This window comes from Microtus oregoni, unplaced genomic scaffold, assembly GCF_018167655.1.
Source record: "Microtus oregoni isolate MIOR12 unplaced genomic scaffold, Mior012 000045F_ref0000178, whole genome shotgun sequence".
NCBI lineage: Eukaryota > Metazoa > Chordata > Mammalia > Rodentia > Cricetidae > Microtus > Microtus oregoni.
Window position 1 is genome coordinate 3,265,270 of NW_024543219.1, and position 18,568 is coordinate 3,283,837.

Consider the following 18,568-nt stretch of genomic DNA (forward strand, 5'->3'; position numbering starts at 1 on the left):
TCTTTCAGTCTGTCAAAGCCTGCGTGTGTAATGTGTGGGATTGTATGTGTGTGGTATATGCACATGAGTGTAGGTTTTCACGAATGCAGGATGTTGGATGTCTTCCTCTGCCATTTCACCTCTTCCTGGCCAGCAAATTTTTCTGCTCTGCCTACGGGGTGGTGTAGCCATTCCCACTACCTGTGTAAGTGCTGGAGATTTCAGCTCGGGTCTTGGGGCGTTCAGAGCAGGTAGATACCTTAAACCACCAAGCCGTCTTCCTAACCCCATCAAATGTTTTTTGTTTTAAATTTTAGGACTAAATTATAGTTGTGTGTCTGATGCACATGCTCGCGTGAATGCGTACACACATGGAGGCGAGAGGTTAACTTTTAGGGATTGAACTTGGGCAACAAGCACTTTCTACCTCTGAGCCATCTTGCTGGCCCTTTGGTTAGGAACTTTAATTTTAAAAAAAAAGGTGTGTGTATTAAAGTTGTAAGTAGTTGTGAGCCACCTGAAGGAGCCATCCTCCAGTGTGTGGGTCCCCCACCCCCTTTGAGACAGGATCTTTCTGTGTGATCCTCGCTATCCTAGAACTAGCTATGTAGACAGATCATCCTGCCTCTGCCTACCTAGTGCTAGGATTAAAAGTACATGCCACCATGTCCAGCCCATTAAACATTTTTTAAATTAAATAGTGCGGCCTGTTTTGAAAAACTAGGAGACTTGCTTATACAGTTTTTGAGACAGTCTCATGTGTCCCAAATGACCTTTAACTTACTGTTTAGTTAAAAATGACCTTGAACTTGTGATCCTCCTGCCTCCACTTCTTGAGTCCTGTAATTAAGGCAGGCACTACCATGCTCAGTTTTTTGTCATGCTAGGTTCTGAACGTAGGACTTCATGCATACTAGGCAAGCATTTTTCTGACTGAGCTACATCTCAAGCCCCTTCAGTGTTTTATTTAAAAGGAAATATTTAAAGGCGCCTTACTGTTAATAGCTTTATTTCTGTAAGAAGGAACAAAAGAATCTGTTCATTCTTTAATACCTTATGGCAACCTTTATGAAATGGCCATCACCTACAAAGACTAAAGAAAATAAACCAGGATGAGGAGTGGGCCTCAGAGCTTCTAAGGACATGGACCCCTTAGAGGAGAGATGCACAGAAGTAAAAGAGAGACCTGTCACATTCCGCTGGGTTTAGAGCCTGTGTGAGTAGCAGCTGTTTACACAAATGGAAGTGCCTTTGTTCCTCCGGCTGTGGAGGGAAATCTGAGTACATCCGCACGGTGTGAAAGAAACAGGAACAGTCTATATTTTCATTTCATGACTGAACTGCTGAGATCATTAGATGCTTAAGGAAAACTTTTTAAAATGCTTGTAATATTTATTATTCCCTTGTGTGTTTGGGTGGGAGTATACATGCATTTATATCTGGTGCCCACAAGTCAGAAGAGGGTGTGGTCACCTAGGACTGGAGTCACAGACTGTGCTAAGCTGCCTTGTGAACGCCGGGAAGAACCCCTGAGCCGTCTCTCCAGCTCCTGAGGACAGTTTTTAAATGACTTAGGACTGTTTATGGGTTCAGCCTGCTATGAGACTTTGGATTCAGAATACATGGTCTCATTTATTTTATTACTCCTCATATATGACTTTTAGAGTATGTGTGTGTCTGTATGTGTGTGGTGGATTCCATCCTTGGGAAGACCCAGATTACAAGTTGTGTTTTAGAGGTTTCCTATCCTCACAATAACCCTTCCTTCTTCTTTCCTCAGAATGAACTGAAGGAGTCTCGTGCAAAGTTCCACGTGCTGTTCCTTTTCTTTGTGTCCGCAATGTTCTTCGTCAGCGTGCTCTCACTGTTTAGCTACCACTGCTGGCTAGTTGGGAAAAATAGAACGACAATAGGTAAATAAAGTCTTTTTTAAAAATGACCACAAATTAATGTGAAATGTATAGAAAAATTGTAGTGGGCAATAAAGAAACGAAAAGCTATTGTGTATTTAACTTCAGTTTTGGATACATTGGGTGTATAAGATACCTAGACTCGTGTTGGAGAGGGCTGCCGAAGTGACTTTATGTAGGATGATTTCATTAATGTATTATATAGCAAAATTTATAGTTTATAAACTTATAAATAAAAGTTATTACCTGTGTTTATACAGTATCTTTCGAAAACTAGTCTCTGAATGATAGATTTGCATGCTTAAAGTTGATGCTTAGACATAAACCATTTTAAATCCTTTGGTTTACTTTCTTGCTAAGAGAGCATATTTCGTGTATTCTTGACCCCCCATGCACATTTGATGGGCATATGTTCTAGGGGCTACTGCTTATGACATGGTTTTTATTTTCAGTTTTGTGTCAGTTGTCAGTGAAATTTAGTGCATAGTATTATTGTTAACCAGTTTTTTCTTCCTAATTTTTAAAATGAAAATACAAGCCTGGAGAGATGGCTTGGTAGGTAAGGGCACTTGCTACCAAACCTGATGGTCTGAGCTCAGTCTCCTGAACCCACATAGTGGAAAAAGAAAGAACCAGCTCCTACAGATTGTCCTCTGACCTCCACACATGTTTAGCAATGTGGATATATAGACACACCGAATAAGTAGATAAATGCAAAAAGAAACAAACATAAAAAACAGAAACAAATATAGAGGAATAATTAATTAAGATGTGTCATTGGTTGTTTCTACTCTTTATTCTTTTGCTCTTGTTGGGTGAATTCTAATTGGTCTTAATAAAAACCCAGAATCAGATATCGGATAAATGATAAAAGATCAGAGAAGCAAAGGAGCAGTCACCGGAGAGACTTTATGAGCTCCTGTCTCCTCCCACCTTACATTCCTCTCTCTCTGCCCAGCCTTCCTAGTGCTGGGATTAAAGGCCTGTGACTCCCAACTACTGGATTAAAGGTGTGAACCACCACCACCTGGCTCTGTTTCTCTTTTAAACAGAATCAATCTTGTGTGGTGCAGGTTGGCCTTGAACTCACAGAGATCCCGTCTGCCTCTGCCTCCCCGAGTGCTGGGATTAAAGATGTGTGCCCCCACTGCCTGGCCTGTATGGCCAATTAGTGGCGTAGCTCTGCACTCTGATCTTCAGGCAAGCTTTATGTGTTAGATCACAAACAAAATATCACCATGTGCTCTTTTGGGGGCCACCACCCAGATCCCAAATAAATCACACATAGAGACCTTTTCTTTCATATGAATGCCTGGCTTTAGCTTGGCTTGTATCTAGCTAGATTTTAAGTTAACCCATCTATCTTTGGCCTCTGGGTGTTTACCCTTTTTTATTTCTATATACCTTTATTTCTTACTCCATGGCTGGCTGCGTAGCTGGGTGACTCTTCTCTGTTTCTTGCTCCTTCATCTTCTCCTCCCAGATCTCTCCTCCTGTTTATTCTCTCTTCTTGCCAGCCCCACCTATCCTTCCTCCTGCCTTGCTGTTGGCCATTCAGCTCTTAATTAGGCCAATCAGGTGTTTTAGACAGGCAAAGTAACACAGCTTCATAGAGTCAAACAAATGCAACATAAAAGAATGTAACATATCTTTGCATCGTTAAACAAATAATTCCACAGCACAGACATGTAACACACCTTAAAATAATATTCCACAACAAAGGTGTTCAAGGGTGGTAGGACTGGGTTTTGTGGTGTGTGCCCTTTCTTCCAGCAGTCAGGAGCTAAGGCAGGGTTACAAGTGTGAGACCAGCTTAAGGTGCCTAGCAAGACACTCTGGAGGCCCTGCTCACGCTGAACTGTCATGCCAGCTCACTGCCGTGTTAATACTTAGAATCCACATGCATCCAAAGCCTGTGTGTTTGCCAGAATTGGAAGGAAACAACTTTTAATATAGAGAATTAAGAGATTTGAGAACACATTTTAGTTACTATATTTGAATTATATGGTCTTGATTTTTTTTAAGATTTATTTATTATGTATAAAGTGTTCTTTCTGCATGTATGCCTGCAGGCCAGAAGAGGGCACCAGATCTCATAACAGATGGTTGTGAGCCACCATGTGGTTGCTGGAAATTGAACTCAGGTCCTCTGGAAGAGCAGGCAGTGCTCTTAACCACAGAACCATCTCTCCAGCCCTATGGTCTGGTTTCTTATTGGGCTGTGTGAATTATGTGACTTTCAGTATAAGGGTTTTTTCTTCCTTGCCAGCTCACCCTTCACTGTTAAGCACTTCAGGTCCATTATGATTTACTTTTTCCATATAAATAAAATTCTCTGTGTCTGTTAAGTAATTTGTTCTCTTTACAGAAGTGCTCTTACCCTAGAACTGACAACAACGTGACCTGTTTGCAAAGCCCTATCCTAAAGACCTCTTTAAAAAACAAACAAACAAACAATATATAGAAATATAGAAAACCAGAATTGACACCTGACTGTAACTCCAGTTTCAGGGGTCTCAATGCCTCCTCCAGCCTCTGAGCACGAGACACATATGGTGTACATACATACATTCAGGCAAAACACCTTTACATATTCAATAATAATAAATGTGGTATTGGTAGGTCAATTTTCCCAACTGGTTCTGACCACCTAGGTCTAAGGAGCAACCTTGTCATAGATGGGATGTGAACACTTGAATCTGTTTCTCACATAGCTTGTTTCTTCCGTGTGGCGTTGAGCCCCTGTGTGTAAAAGAACAATGGAGTACCTCAGCTGGGTCAACTTGAAGGAAGCAGAATCAGGATTTGATTTTGCACTGTGTTTGCAGAGGTCTCTGTCCATGTTCACCTCCTGTGCTGTGTGCTGTGGGGACCCATGTGCGCTGATAGGGAGCGTGTGCGGCCAGAAAGCTGCTGATCCAATGGCAGCCAAGGAGGAACAGGGGCGAGGGAGAGAGAGGACACCTTAAGGTCCCGTTAAATTCTTAAGGATGTTACCCTTCCCTCCAGGACCTACTGCTTCCTTGGTTCCACTGCCCTCAGGTAGTGCCATCAACTAGTGCCGCCCTTGAACACAGTTCAGGTCCAGACCGTAGGCTGTGCCTCTTGGCCTCCTACTATCCTCCTTAAATAATTTTTGCCACATTATTTTTACCAGTGAAACCATTTTATATCATGACTTATCATGTGCACATATATTTACAAATACATCGATAAACAGAATTTCAGAGCATATCATTAATTCCAGTCCTATGTAATGTGGTCTCATATTTTGGACAGTCTAGTTCAGCCAATCAGATGCTCCTGTGGCCATGCTTTGGAAACCCTGTAGCCTTCGCATACCACTTCCTTTACTGTCTCAACCCCCACACCCTGGCCTCCTGCAGGCCTGTGGTTTCTTCCTGTGAGGGTACTTTATTCTCTATGCCACCTCTGCCTGTCTTCCTAACTCACCTACCCAGATTTCACTGCGTTCCAGTGTCCACCTGAAGCCAGTATTGTAAATGGAGAAGTGTGTCTATATCCCTTTGATGTTGGACAATCTTCGTCACAGTCACACTTGGAGTCTTTAATCGTGTGAAACTGAAAAGCCTCTAAAAATGCATCTTATTGTCCACTTCTCCCTTCTCTCCGATAGGGTCTTGCATAACACAGGCTGCTCTGAGATTCTTATCTAGAGCCGCCAGCCAGCAGTGGTGCACACCTTTATTCCCAGCACTCAGGCAGACTCTGGCAGATCCCTTTGAGTTCAAGGCCAGGCTGGTCTACTTGGTGAGTTCTAGGATAGCCAGAGCTACACAGAGAAACCCTGTCTCAAAATAGTAAATGAAAGTAATAGTAGATAATTATTTGGGCCTATCATTTTAGAGGGTGGAAATAAAAATATTCTGTCTCCAAGTAAGTTTGAAATTTGTCTTTTTTAAAGTAGAGTTTAGTTGACATAATGATTGTGTGTTTGCTGAGGTAACACTTCAGTACAGGTCAGATCGGATAATAGGACGTCTTCACCTCAGTGATTGTCATCCCTTTTATCCTCTGTGACAATTGTGTTCATAGCTGTCCATGGCATAGCCGTAGGCAAGAAAATTAATATTTTCCATTCCCTCTAATTTTTAAATAGATAAAATTTATTCATGTGTATATACATATTTGTGTTTGTTTCTTTTTTTTTTTAAAGAGTCTTTCCGCGCACCTATGTTTTCGTATGGAATAGATGGAAACGGGTTTTCTCTTGGATGTAGTAAAAATTGGAGACAAGTCTTTGGTGACGAGAAGAAGTACTGGCTAGTTCCAGTATTTTCCAGGTAAGTTACAGAGTGTAGGAATCAGTGGTAGCCTCTGCCTCTGGCTAAATAGCTTAAGATTCAGAGATTGTTTTTAAAGGACTTTAAAATGAAAATTCAAAATATCTTGAACATACATAAAGTAAAAGTACACATTTGAATGGGAAGAAGAAAAATAAAAATGACTCGAGCTCTTCAAAATAAAAATAAATCACTTTTGGAAACATGAAAATATTTTCCTAGATTATGACACGGGAGTGTTGTGTGCGCTCTCTCTCTCTCTCTCTCTCTCTTTCTCTCTCTCTCTCTCGCTCTCTCTCTCTCTCTCTCTCTCTCTCACTTTGTTTTCTCTTGGTTGTTTTTGCTTAGTTCTATTCACATTACCTGTTATTTTCCATTGTCAATAACTTCCAATTAAACATGGTTGTTTTGAATGCTAGATAGCCCACAGTCTAGATTTTATGTCTCTCTTTATAACTGATAGGTTTGGTTTTGACACACTGTTAGGTTTTTTAGGCTTCACAATAGCCTTTTTGACGTTTGTTTTAAGCCTTACAAGGTTGGATCAAGAGTAGCATTTTCTTTAAGGCTAAGTCTAGCACTACTAAAGGTGAAATCTCAATTGAGAGAGTTTTCCCTGCTGGCTGGTCAAATGGGAATGCTGTCCAGTGTTGCAGGGCTTGGACTTGTTCACTGTAAGGTTTCCAGCTGTTTTTCTCAGTTTGCCTTCGCAGGCTAGTATCAGTCAGATGTGGCAACAGTTCTTCGCATATTTCTATAGCCATTTCTCCTCTGTCTTTTAGCTTCAAGCCATCTCAGCTTCCCAAAGCTTCTTCCTTCTCTGTTGCCTTTATTCAGTGAGACTACTTTGCTTGCATTTACCCCATCCCTAGGCTTTAGCAGATGTCTGGGGCTTGTTATGCTTTAAAATAGAATTTTCTAAAATTTATGTGTATGAGAGTTTTGCCTGTACATATATATGTGCGCTACATGTATGCCTGATGCCAGGGGAGGCAAAAAGTGGGCTCTAGATGCCCCGAGACAGTTGTGAGCCACCATGTGTGTGCTAGGAAAGGAGCCTGGGTCCTCTGCAAGAGCAAGTGTTCTTACCTGCCTCTTATCTACTCTCCTGCCCTATACTGTCTGTGATTGTTGATGACGACATGTCAAATTTACAGCCACTCTGTCTCGACCAGAGGTGAGTGTCTCTGCTGTACACAGTTCTGATGGCTCAGGAGTGTGAAGACAGCAGAACATGCTGTGCTGAGTTCTTTGTACAACCATAAGCTCACAGGGGGAGCTTGTCTTTTTGTTCACTGGTATACTGTACTTCAAGGTGTTGAGCAGCTCTTTGGTTGGCTGATTGGTTTTTTAGTACCTGAGAACAGGGACTACCTGTGAGCTCAGCACTGAGCTGTCCCTGGAGTGCCAGCTCTTCTCACAGTGCTGTTGAACTTTCATGGACTTACATTGCAATTTCAGTTTGAGAGTGGATGATGTTTCCAGTGATGGTGAAGGTGGCTGTCTGCACTAAGGGCTAAGAGGGCAACATTGTTTCTAAGTACGTGTGAGTAGCAAGAGAAAAGACTGTCTGCAGTGGAGGCAGGAACTTCCAAGCTTAGACTTGATAAGCTTTAGTTCTACCGTGCCCCTGAAAAAGGAATGTTAAACTTGACCATTGTTATTAAATCAGTACTCAGATAATTGTTGTTCCTCATCATACAGCTTGGGTGATGGCTGCAGCTTTCCAACTCGCCTTGTGGGAATGGATCCGGAACAAGCTTCTGTTGCAAACCAGAGTGAATATGCCAGAAGGTGTGTTCCTTGTTCCTGAGTTTTTCAGTATTGTAAAATAGTCTGATGCCTGTTCTTTGTGAATGACGCATGCACAAACAGTCACACTCCAAGAAACAGACAGAAAAAGAAAAATCCTATCTCGGTTCTCTTTCTAATGGAGGAGCAGTGTGTGTTAGGTGCCTGGTCTTCCACACTTTACATGCAAACCAGAACACCGGGAGGAGCAGAGCATGTCGACAGTTAGGGCAGCACAGATGCATGCAGCTCCATGTCTGGGGAACCTAGTAAGCGAGCAAATATGCTCTGTCTTCATCCTCTTGAAATGAAAATCCCTTTCAAGACTTGATTATATTGGCTTGTACCAAGTTGTATTTTTTCAAAGAAAAATTTCAAAGCACTGTCATTATTCTAATAACCCTTAGTTAGGTTTTAATTACAATGTCAGGATAATTAATGAGAATTTGAAAGTACCAATAGTTTCTTATTTATTTTAAAAGAAATTTCTTAACATAATTGCACACCAAGAAAACTGATTCATAAGTTTATATTTCTCTCAACACACATACAAAAAAAGAAAGGTACCCAGGCATGGTAGTGCACGCCTTTAACCCCAGCACTTGGGAGGCAGAGGGGCAGACAGATCTTTGTTAGTTTGAGGCCAGCCTGGTCTGCAGAGTGAGATAGCCAGGGCTGTTACAGAGAAAGCCTGTCTTGGTAAAAAAAAAAAAAAAGAGGGTGAAAAGGACTTTAAGCTCCAGACTAGCATGTTGATGTCAGCAGGCAGGCCTCCACACTGCACCGAAAGCCTTTGACCCTTCAGCTCTAGCCCTTACTGTCAGCCCTTACTGTCGTTCTAACAAGTCACTCAGGCAAGTCTGTTTCCTTTCCCTGGGTTCCCGAGACGGGGGAGATAGTATGTAGCACCCAGCGTAGTGTCTGGCCCATAAGAAGTACTTGGCAATCTCTCTTCCTTTTCCTCCTTTCCTCCTCCTTTCCCTTCCTCCCTGGTTCTCTTAGTTAGAAAAATAAGTCTACGATAAATTACTGAATCATTTTTTCCCCTTAGATCTAAACTGCAGAGGTAGAAAGCAGAGAACTGGGAGATGACAGGTAACTTTTGTACTGGCCACAGACATAGCTCTCCACCTGTCCTATGCTACCACAGCTCCCGATTAACAAGTGTTGACAGCCCTTTCCCACTGGCCCCTGAAGTTGTTTCTTAGTCTAACTGGTTTCTTTGGCAGTGTTGGAATATACACTTTGGGCCCAGAGAGCCGTTTGACTGGGGGGTGGGGGTAGTGGGCATTTTTCTCTTGGAGATAGCCTTTTCAGAGTGCTAAGATCTCATGAGTTGCCCTCACATATTTCAGAAAAGAAATACTAATTTGCTGCTTATTAATTATTAAGTATCCTTAATTGAGCATGAAAGTATTCACTGAATTGTCTGCTCCTTTTTCAGTATTGGCTCAAATCAACCTTTTCCTATCAAACCACTTAGTGAATCAAAAAACCGTTTGTTGGACAGTGAATCTCAGTGGCTAGAGAATGGAGCTGAAGAAGGAGTCACCAGATCAGGTAATCTCACCTGGTTCAGATGAAAATCACCAGATTAAACAAAACTGAATGAAACCAAATGTAGGTTGTCTGCTGTCAGTGCTTTTGCCGTGTCCGTGAGGACGGCACAGCATGGTGACCGAGTCGCACTCCGCTCCTGGTCAGGTGGCTGTTCCCAGCCACACATTTCTTTACCCAGGTACAGAAAGTTGGCTAATCTGAATGATATTTTAAGAACTTGGTTTTGATTTTGGTTTTTGAGACAGGGTTTCTCTGTGGCTTTGGGGCCTGTCTTGGAACTTACTCTGTAGACCAGACTGGCCTCAAACTCACAGAGATCCACCTGCCTCTGTCTCCCTAGTGCTGGGATTAAAGGCGTGCGCCACCACCACCTGGTTTAAGAATGTTTTTTTAGTGTTCCAGGTTATATTTAATTGAGAACAATTTTGAAAAGCATTTTACTCAACTGGGTATGGCACACAGCTGTAATTTTAGCTCTTGGGAGGCTGAGGCAGAGAAGTCAAGTTCTGTGCCAGACTAGGCTCCTTGTGAAACCTCACCGGAGGGTGTCATGAGCTTTGTACTCTTCAAAGAGTGGCATGGACAAAGTCTTAGCCTTTCTGAATGACCAATCCGTGACTGGAACAGCTGCTGAGGCTGAGTGGATTTCTGATCAGAACTGGGTTTCCAGTACCATCTGACCATTTCACGAGTGTCACTACCCCCAGTTCTTTCTCAGGCTGTCACAGGAGCTTCCTGAGTCCAGTGTCAGTAACCTGGTGATCATAGGAAAACGGTTGGAGCTATTCAGATCAGTTCATAGGAAGTCCAGGAAGTACCCTGTGACCTGGTCTGAATAGCTCTGGTCTTTGAGAAGCATTTAGAACCTCTTTCCCCTTACCAGTCATGCTAACACATCCTTGTATTCTAGTACTTAGAAGCTGAAGTACTAGGGGCCAGCCTAGACCACAGAGTGAGACTCTGTATCAAAAATGTCATAAATAAATGAAGGGCCTTAGGGTCTTTAAGATTATTCAGCTCCTAGGTAAGGTAATGGAGAGATGTGTTCCATGCACTTCTTAATTACTGCTGCTTAACATCTAACCCCAGTGCCATGTTCATGAGGTGAATATAAGAAGACCTAACGAATTCTCTTAACATCTAACCCCAGTGCCATGTTCACGAGGTGAATATAAGAAGACCTAACGAATTCTCTTAACATCTAACCCCAGTGCCATGTTCACGAGGTGAATATAAGAAGACCTAACGAATTCTCTTAACATCTAACCCCAGTGCCATGTTCACGAGGTGAATATAAGAAGACCTAACGAATTCTCTTAACATCTAACCCCAGTGCCATGTTCACGAGGTGAATATAAGAAGACCTAACGAATTCTCTTAACATCTAACCCCAGTGCCATGTTCACGAGGTGAATATAAGAAGACCTAACGAATTCTCTTAACATCTAACCCCAGTGCCATGTTCACGAGGTGAATATAAGAAGACCTAACGAATTCTCTTAACATCTAACCCCAGTGCCATGTTCACGAGGTGAATATAAGAAGACCTAACGAATTCTCTTAACATCTAACCCCAGTGCCATGTTCACGAGGTGAATATATGAAGACCTAACGAATTCTCTTAACATCTAACCCCAGTGCCATGTTCACGAGGTGAATATATGAAGACCTAACGAATTCTCTTAACATCTAACCCCAGTGCCATGTTCACGAGGTGAATATAAGAAGACCTAACGAATTCTCTTAACATCTAACCCCAGTGCCATGTTCACGAGGTGAATATATGAAGACCTAACGAATTCTCTTAACATCTAACCCCAGTGCCATGTTCACGAGGTGAATATATGAAGACCTAACGAATTCTCTTAACATCTAACCCCAGTGCCATGTTCACGAGGTGAATATAAGAAGACCTAACGAATTCTCTTAACATCTAACCCCAGTGCCATGTTCACGAGGTGAATATATGAAGACCTAACGAATTCTCTTAACATCTAACCCCAGTGCCATGTTCACGAGGTGAATATATGAAGACCTAACGAATTCTCTTAACATCTAACCCCAGTGCCATGTTCACGAGGTGAATATAAGAAGACCTAACGAATTCTCTTAACATCTAACCCCAGTGCCATGTTCACGAGGTGAATATATGAAGACCTAACGGATTCTCTTAACATCTAACCCCAGTGCCATGTTCACGAGGTGAATATATGAAGACCTAACGAATTCTCTTAACATCTAACCCCAGTGCCATGTTCACGAGGTGAATATAAGAAGACCTAACGAATTCTCTTAACATCTAACCCCAGTGCCATGTTCACGAGGTGAATATATGAAGACCTAACGGATTCTCTTAACATCTAACCCCAGTGCCATGTTCACGAGGTGAATATATGAAGACCTAACGGATTCTCTTAACATCTAACCCCAGTGCCATGTTCACGAGGTGAATATATGAAGACCTAACGAATTCTCTTAACATCTAACCCCAGTGCCATGTTCACGAGGTGAATATATGAAGACCTAACGAATTCTCTTAACATCTAACCCCAGTGCCATGTTCACGAGGTGAATATATGAAGACCTAACGAATTCTCTTAACATCTAACCCCAGTGCCATGTTCACGAGGTGAATATATGAAGACCTAACGAATTCTCTTAACATCTAACCCCAGTGCCATGTTCACGAGGTGAATATATGAAGACCTAACGAATTCTCTTAACATCTAACCCCAGTGCCATGTTCACGAGGTGAATATATGAAGACCTAACGAATTCTCTTAACATCTAACCCCAGTGCCATGTTCACGAGGTGAATATAAGAAGACCTAACGAATTCTCTTAACATCTAACCCCAGTGCCATGTTCACGAGGTGAATATATGAAGACCTAACGAATTCTCTTAACATCTAACCCCAGTGCCATGTTCACGAGGTGAATATAAGAAGACCTAACGAATTCTCTTAACATCTAACCCCAGTGCCATGTTCACGAGGTGAATATAAGAAGACCTAACGAATTCTCTTAACATCTAACCCCAGTGCCATGTTCACGAGGTGAATATATGAAGACCTAACGAATTCTCTTAACATCTAACCCCAGTGCCATGTTCACGAGGTGAATATATGAAGACCTAACGAATTCTCTTAACATCTAACCCCAGTGCCATGTTCACGAGGTGAATATATGAAGACCTAACGGATTCTCTTAACGTGCTGTGCTCACGCCTGCCTTCTACACAGAGGCAGACAGTTGTCGTTAAGCCTTCAATATTCACATAACTTACTTTAATGTAATTAACAAATCCATTCAGCAGAAACTTAATACTTCTTTCATCTTATAATTAATTATATGTTTACAGGGACAAATAACCATGTTACAGTGGCAATAGAAAATTGAGTACTACTTGTTCATAACTAACCATTTGATGAGAGCAAGGTAAGATGCTATCCAGGTAATTTCCTTCAGCAAAATGGAGTTTATTTGCATATTTCATCTCAAAACAGTTTGTCATTTTTTTAAACTATACCACCCAAATCAAGCTATTCTGTCCTATGACTGGAATATGCATTCTGCCAGAATCTCATTTTCCTTATCTAACACAATTTACTAACCGTTTGCTGGTAGATTAATGAAACTAATTGAATACAGTACCTTACTAGTTAGTTTAATGAACAAAGGGTGCTCACTATTGAAGTTTGATCAAATGAAGATTGACTAAAGGTAGACAAAGGGCTTCCAGGTTCGTTAATGTTAGTTCTGTAAGACACAACAAAGCATTGTCTCAAACCTATGGCCTGGTGTCCGCTTTCTTTCCTGACTACTTTTATTTTTCCAGAGGATCTTACCTGGGGTCTTGTCAAGTGGAGCACCTGCATCCTCCCCTCCAGGTTTATCATGAGGTCAGGGCTTTGCAGAGGACTGGAGCCTCTGCAGTTAGAGGCAGGGCTCAAGACCTAGAACAAGATGAGATCCAGGCTCCCGATGCAGGGGTTCCAAGCCTCCATTGAGCCAAATAGGCCACACTGTGAAGAGCTAGCTGCAGGGTCTGCATTTATGGCACTGCGCCATACGGTGTTATTGTGTAGTCGGGGAAACCCCCGCTAGAGTTTCTCTAGCAGTATGTGCATGCAGATGTGAGAGACTGATTCCTGGATGGTGTCTATGCGGGCAGGCAGGGTACCCTGAGTGGAAGTTGAAAGCTCAGTGGTCCCTCCTCCACTGTTTACAAAAGCCTGTGTTATTATAGAATTCAAGTCGGTTCCTAACTTGTTAGTCCATAGGGCATTACTAAATATCTAAGGAAATAGGAAAATTGGCTTCCAACTAATAATTGTTTCTGTTTTTATAGGTATATAAAAACACATTTTGGACTATTTTCAGTTTTATTTGCAAGAAAATGATGGATGGAGTGAAATAATGAAATATAACAGAAGATATATTTTTAAAGGAAGTATTTGTACAGTTTGCTGGACCCACAGGAGCACTACAGAGCAGAAAGATGCCTTAACTTTCAGTGTCCATTTGTGCAGCATTCCTCACAGCTCCTTTGAAATAACACCTGTCTTGAGATGCTATCCTCACATGTTAACATGGCATTTGTATTTTTTAACACCCGAGTTTAAACAATAGAGTTATTTCTTAGTATCTACATAGATTTCCACCCTAAAAAACTAAAAAGTTGTCTCCAGTGGTGAAGTGAGTCTAGGGCAGATGGTGGCTAAAAATGATACCCAAATCACTGATTCTTGTGCTGTATAAGGGAAGAAAATACTGCTTTTTTATTAGATGTTTACTAATTTATAATTGCTGTTTTATACTTTTCAATATTTTAATAAAGACTTTCTATTATTGGCTATGAAATAACACTCAGAAGGATTCAGATAAACATAATCATATAGAACATTGAAAACATTGATATAATTCAGCAAAGGTTTAGTTGGAAGCACTATAATACACACCTGTAATCCCAGCACTCAGGAGACTGAGGCCAGATTGCTGTGAGTTTGAGTCTTGCCTAGGTTACATAGGGACTGTATCCAAAGAGCGGAGTAAAGGAGCATTCTTGCAGCTGTGTGGTATAGTGTGTGCCTGAGGCTCAGGAAACGTGGTAGTAAGAGAAATCTTTGGGTGCTCTCTGTTTATTCATTATTGTAAGTTGAATTTTCAGGGGAATTTATATTGGCATGGAAGCACAGAGGTGCACATAGTATACAGAGATTGACAGTATGAATAAGTGGAAGTAACTAAAGAAAAGAGTGGTAGACGGAACATTTTATATTAAACAGTGAAACAAATTCTCAGCCCTAGAAGTATGTAAGCTACAAAATGTTACTGAACAGACATTCAGTTTAGGTGATGTCTAAGAATTCCTGTTGTCCTTTCCAGTCATCTTACAGCGGCTTAAACAGTGACTGAAAGTGCACTTCAGAGGAAGCTGAAACAAAACAGTTCCCAGTCTTGGGCTGATGAAATGTTTCAGTGGATAAAGGCACTTACTCCTAAGCCTGAGACCAGCCCCGCATGTCCTCTGACAGTCACATGTGAACTGTGGTGTACACAGACTCTATTTTTTAAATTCTCAGTTTCTGGACTCATATGGGAAGTCTTAAGTGTGACTCCCTGACAGTCACCTGCCAACTTTAACAGAAACAGTTGTGTTAGGAGACCATTCCAGTGTCCTATAGAAAGACAGTGTAGAAATGTTCTCAGTTCATACTGTTATCAGAGGAACAAACCTGAAAATGATGGCTCGCAGTAGACCAGCAGAGAGAAGTGTCACTCGGATGTGCAGGTGTCAGGGCTACACAGTGTCTGTACAGGGGCTGCGGAGGAGAGGGTATCCTGAGTGAACTGAACTACCAGACTCCCAGGATTCCCCAGTGTTGAAGTTCATTTACCCACCAGTTAGCTCTGGTCTTCTCTGTATACCAAACATAAAAATAGCGCTATGATTTCCCAGTCCTACACAAATCAAGACACCTGCTGTTCCAGCTTTGTAATTTTGGGAATTGATTGGATTCTCATTGATTGCACTAATTCTGTATCTTAAGAAACTTCCCCTTTGGACCAGAGAAGTAAGTTCACTTTAAACTTTGGTTTAAAATGTTATGTAGCATGAATTTTTCTTTGTTTCAACTCTTTATTGTTAACAATTTTGATTCTCAAAAAACAGAATGAATTAAGAGATAAAAATTACCACTTACACACTGGCAGCTTCAACACTTGGGAGCCTGAGGCAGGATGGTCAGGTTCATGCCAGGTTTGTGGCGAGTTCAGAAGTAGCCTGTGCTTCATGAGACCAGGAGAGAGAGATATCACCACCCAAAACTACAACCTCAGTTTGGTAGTGGCATGCTGCTTTCAGAAGTATCCTGGTCCTTCTGTTCTCTTTTCACATCAAGGGATTTGCATGCTTCTGGCACAGTTGCCCCTTTAGTGCACTGTTGTGTAGAGGTATCATCTTTTTGAGTTCTTACCATTTGTTTGTTAGCATAGTAGACTATTTTTTTTTTTTAGTTTTTGGTTTTGGTAGCCTCTATAGCCAGCATTTTGCCATGGTCTAAAATATTTACCTGGTTTTTGTTGTATTTTGTCTTGTTTTCAGAGTTCTGAGGAATCAAACCCCAGGGCCTTGTGCATACTAGGGAAGTCCTCTGCCACTGGTTCAGGCTGAATCTGTTCATACCTACCAGTGGCTGTTCATAAGGGGCAGCAGGTGACGGGGAGTCAGGGAAGGCTGACTTCAGTATTTCAACTGGCTTCAAGTCTGCTGTCCGCTGGGAAGACCAGGTCAAAATTAAGCTTTGCCAAAATTTTAAACACTTGAACATTTGTAAAGAAAATGAAGTTGAATTTCAGGTCTTGCCCTTGCCATTAAAAACATTAGATAGGAGGCTTGGTTTATCCAGGTGCAGAGGTACCTGACGTTCAGTACCTGCGGCACATGATCGTTGTCACTGTGCCAACCAAAGCAGCTGCAGTATACCAGCTATTGAAATGAACATGTTTACAGAGTTGTTTTCTCGTCACATAAGAATGATTTTTTAAAAACTTTTTACATAGTGGTTATGATTCAATGTGTTATGAGCATAACAGGTTAGCTTAAATGTATGGTATTTACTTGAATTTTAATCTTTACAGAAAGCAGATTTTGACTGTTTACAGGAATGCTTGAGATGAGTCAAGAGATCTCCCGTTCTCTCTGAATCAAATCTCTATTAAAGGCTTAGTGTTAGAGCCTGTGTATTTGGGAAAGGCAGTAACTCAAAAATACGCCTAGCTTACATCTCGTTCTACAAACTAGTACTTCTAGCCATGGATAAGTATTTTTAACTAATCTGATATTAAGACATATTTTTGCATTTCAGTCAAACTAATAAGAACATATGTAAACGTATAGATAAGATGTAAATCTGAAATTCATATTTCATATGATCTAAGCTGTATTTTTAAATTTAAAATACAATAGATATTCAGAAGGGTCCATATTTTTCTAATGACTTCACTGTTATTTTCTTGGGTTACGTAAAGCAGGAATCAGATTTGTATTAAGGGGCTCAGAAAGCTGTTAGTTCGTTACATTTGTGCAGGATACAGACAAGCCTGTGCCCATGCTAGAGAAAAGATGGCTACTAGTTAAGGTGATACTTAATATAGTTTATCTTACTTGTCTTTATCAAGTAGTTTAGCCTTGTATTTATTTCTCGTTTGTGTGAACCCCAACCATGACTGATGACTCTTTGCTCTGTATTTTGGATGGCCTAACCTACATTATATGTGTGCATTTTTCAACTTTTTTTTCAGCAATCATAATTACTTTATTAATAAACAGAAAAGATATTGCCTTGTTTTGTAATGTTTTTGTTATCATTATAAAGTGATATTTGCCAAATGAGGAAATAATTTCATTTTGATCAGTGTAAAAATCTGTTAAAAGTATTGTTTATTTAATGCAGTGGTTCATCTACCTTTCTAATGCTGCAACCCTCTAACACAGTTCCTCTCGGTGTGGTGACCCCCAACCATAAAATGATTTTTCATAGCTATAATTTTGCTGCGGTTACGAATCGCAATGTAATTATCTGAGATTCAGGATATCTGATGTTTGACCCCCTCAAGGGGTCTTGGCCCATGCACGGGTTGAGGACCACTGGTTTAGAGAGCTTAGTGATTTCTGAGGACAGCTGGCTTCTGAGAGGCAAGTTACATTGTACTTCAGTTTTCTTCAGAATCTAAAAGGTTTAATTAGGCTTTTAACTGTACACAGGTTGTTTTACAGAGTACTTTAGGATCTTGCATACCTGCTAGATGTGTAAAATGGTTGAATTGTGGTTGTTAAATTACTGAGTAATAGGTGTTGTCTTGACCATTAAAATCTCAAGAGTATGTGTAAGAGCCAATAGAGAGAGGTTCACAGAGATGACCGCCTTTTCCTCTGGTTCAGTAAGTACACTGTCTGAGACCAGTCTTGGTGCTACGCATCTATAATCCCAACACAGGAGGCAGAGGCAGGAGGATATCTGTGAGTTGAAGCTAGTCTGGTCTACATATCAATTTCCAGGCAATTGAGGGATACACAGTTGAAACTCTGTCTCTAGGCAACAGAACAGCACCATTAGGTGGTGTTCCAAACTCCACAAGGATAGCAACTAATAGCTCTTTGAAGCCACAGGATTTTATGGGTATTCGACAGTTCCATGATGTTAAGGCCTTGACCTTGTGTCCATGACTCCCACCTTATAGGGTGTTTTTTTATTGGTTTGTGTTAAGGTGTATTTTTTATGGGGGGGGGGAGGGACTAGTGGTGCCCTGGATTTTGTGGAGCTAGAGTTAAAGGCAGTTGTGAGTCACTCAAAATTCCTCTGGAGAGTGGGAAGCACTTCTAAGCACTGAACCAACTATAAAGCTTCTAAGTGTTACTTCTGCTCAGGGATCCACTCCAGGCTGCATTTAAACTCCATCACCTTTACCCTTGAGCTGCCTGGCTTCCATCACAGGTTGACACCTTGGTTACCATAGTTT

At 41.2% G+C, this 18,568-nt stretch overlaps 1 protein-coding gene across 7 annotated transcripts in view; it reads left to right on the forward strand.

The window, feature by feature from the left end:
• Positions 1 to 17,391, forward strand: part of Zdhhc20 (zinc finger DHHC-type palmitoyltransferase 20) — a 62,604-nt gene extending 45,213 nt beyond the window's left edge. For 3 of the 7 annotated variants that reach the window (XM_041633947.1, XM_041633952.1, XM_041633949.1), the window contains 6 exons: positions 1,760 to 1,892; positions 6,067 to 6,193; positions 7,898 to 7,987; positions 9,429 to 9,544; positions 12,906 to 12,982; positions 13,896 to 17,391. In XM_041633947.1, coding sequence (XP_041489881.1) covers positions 1,760 to 1,892; positions 6,067 to 6,193; positions 7,898 to 7,987; positions 9,429 to 9,544; positions 12,906 to 12,943 — 504 coding nt within the window. In that variant the 3' untranslated portion in view covers positions 12,944 to 12,982; positions 13,896 to 17,391. Of the gene's footprint in view, positions 1 to 1,759; positions 1,893 to 6,066; positions 6,194 to 7,897; positions 7,988 to 9,035; positions 9,080 to 9,428; positions 9,545 to 12,905; positions 12,983 to 13,895 lie in introns of all 7 variants that reach the window. The other 4 variants (XR_005972531.1, XR_005972532.1, XM_041633948.1 and 1 more) reach the window with 3 other exon arrangements.
• Positions 17,392 to 18,568: the final 1,177 nt, after the last annotated feature.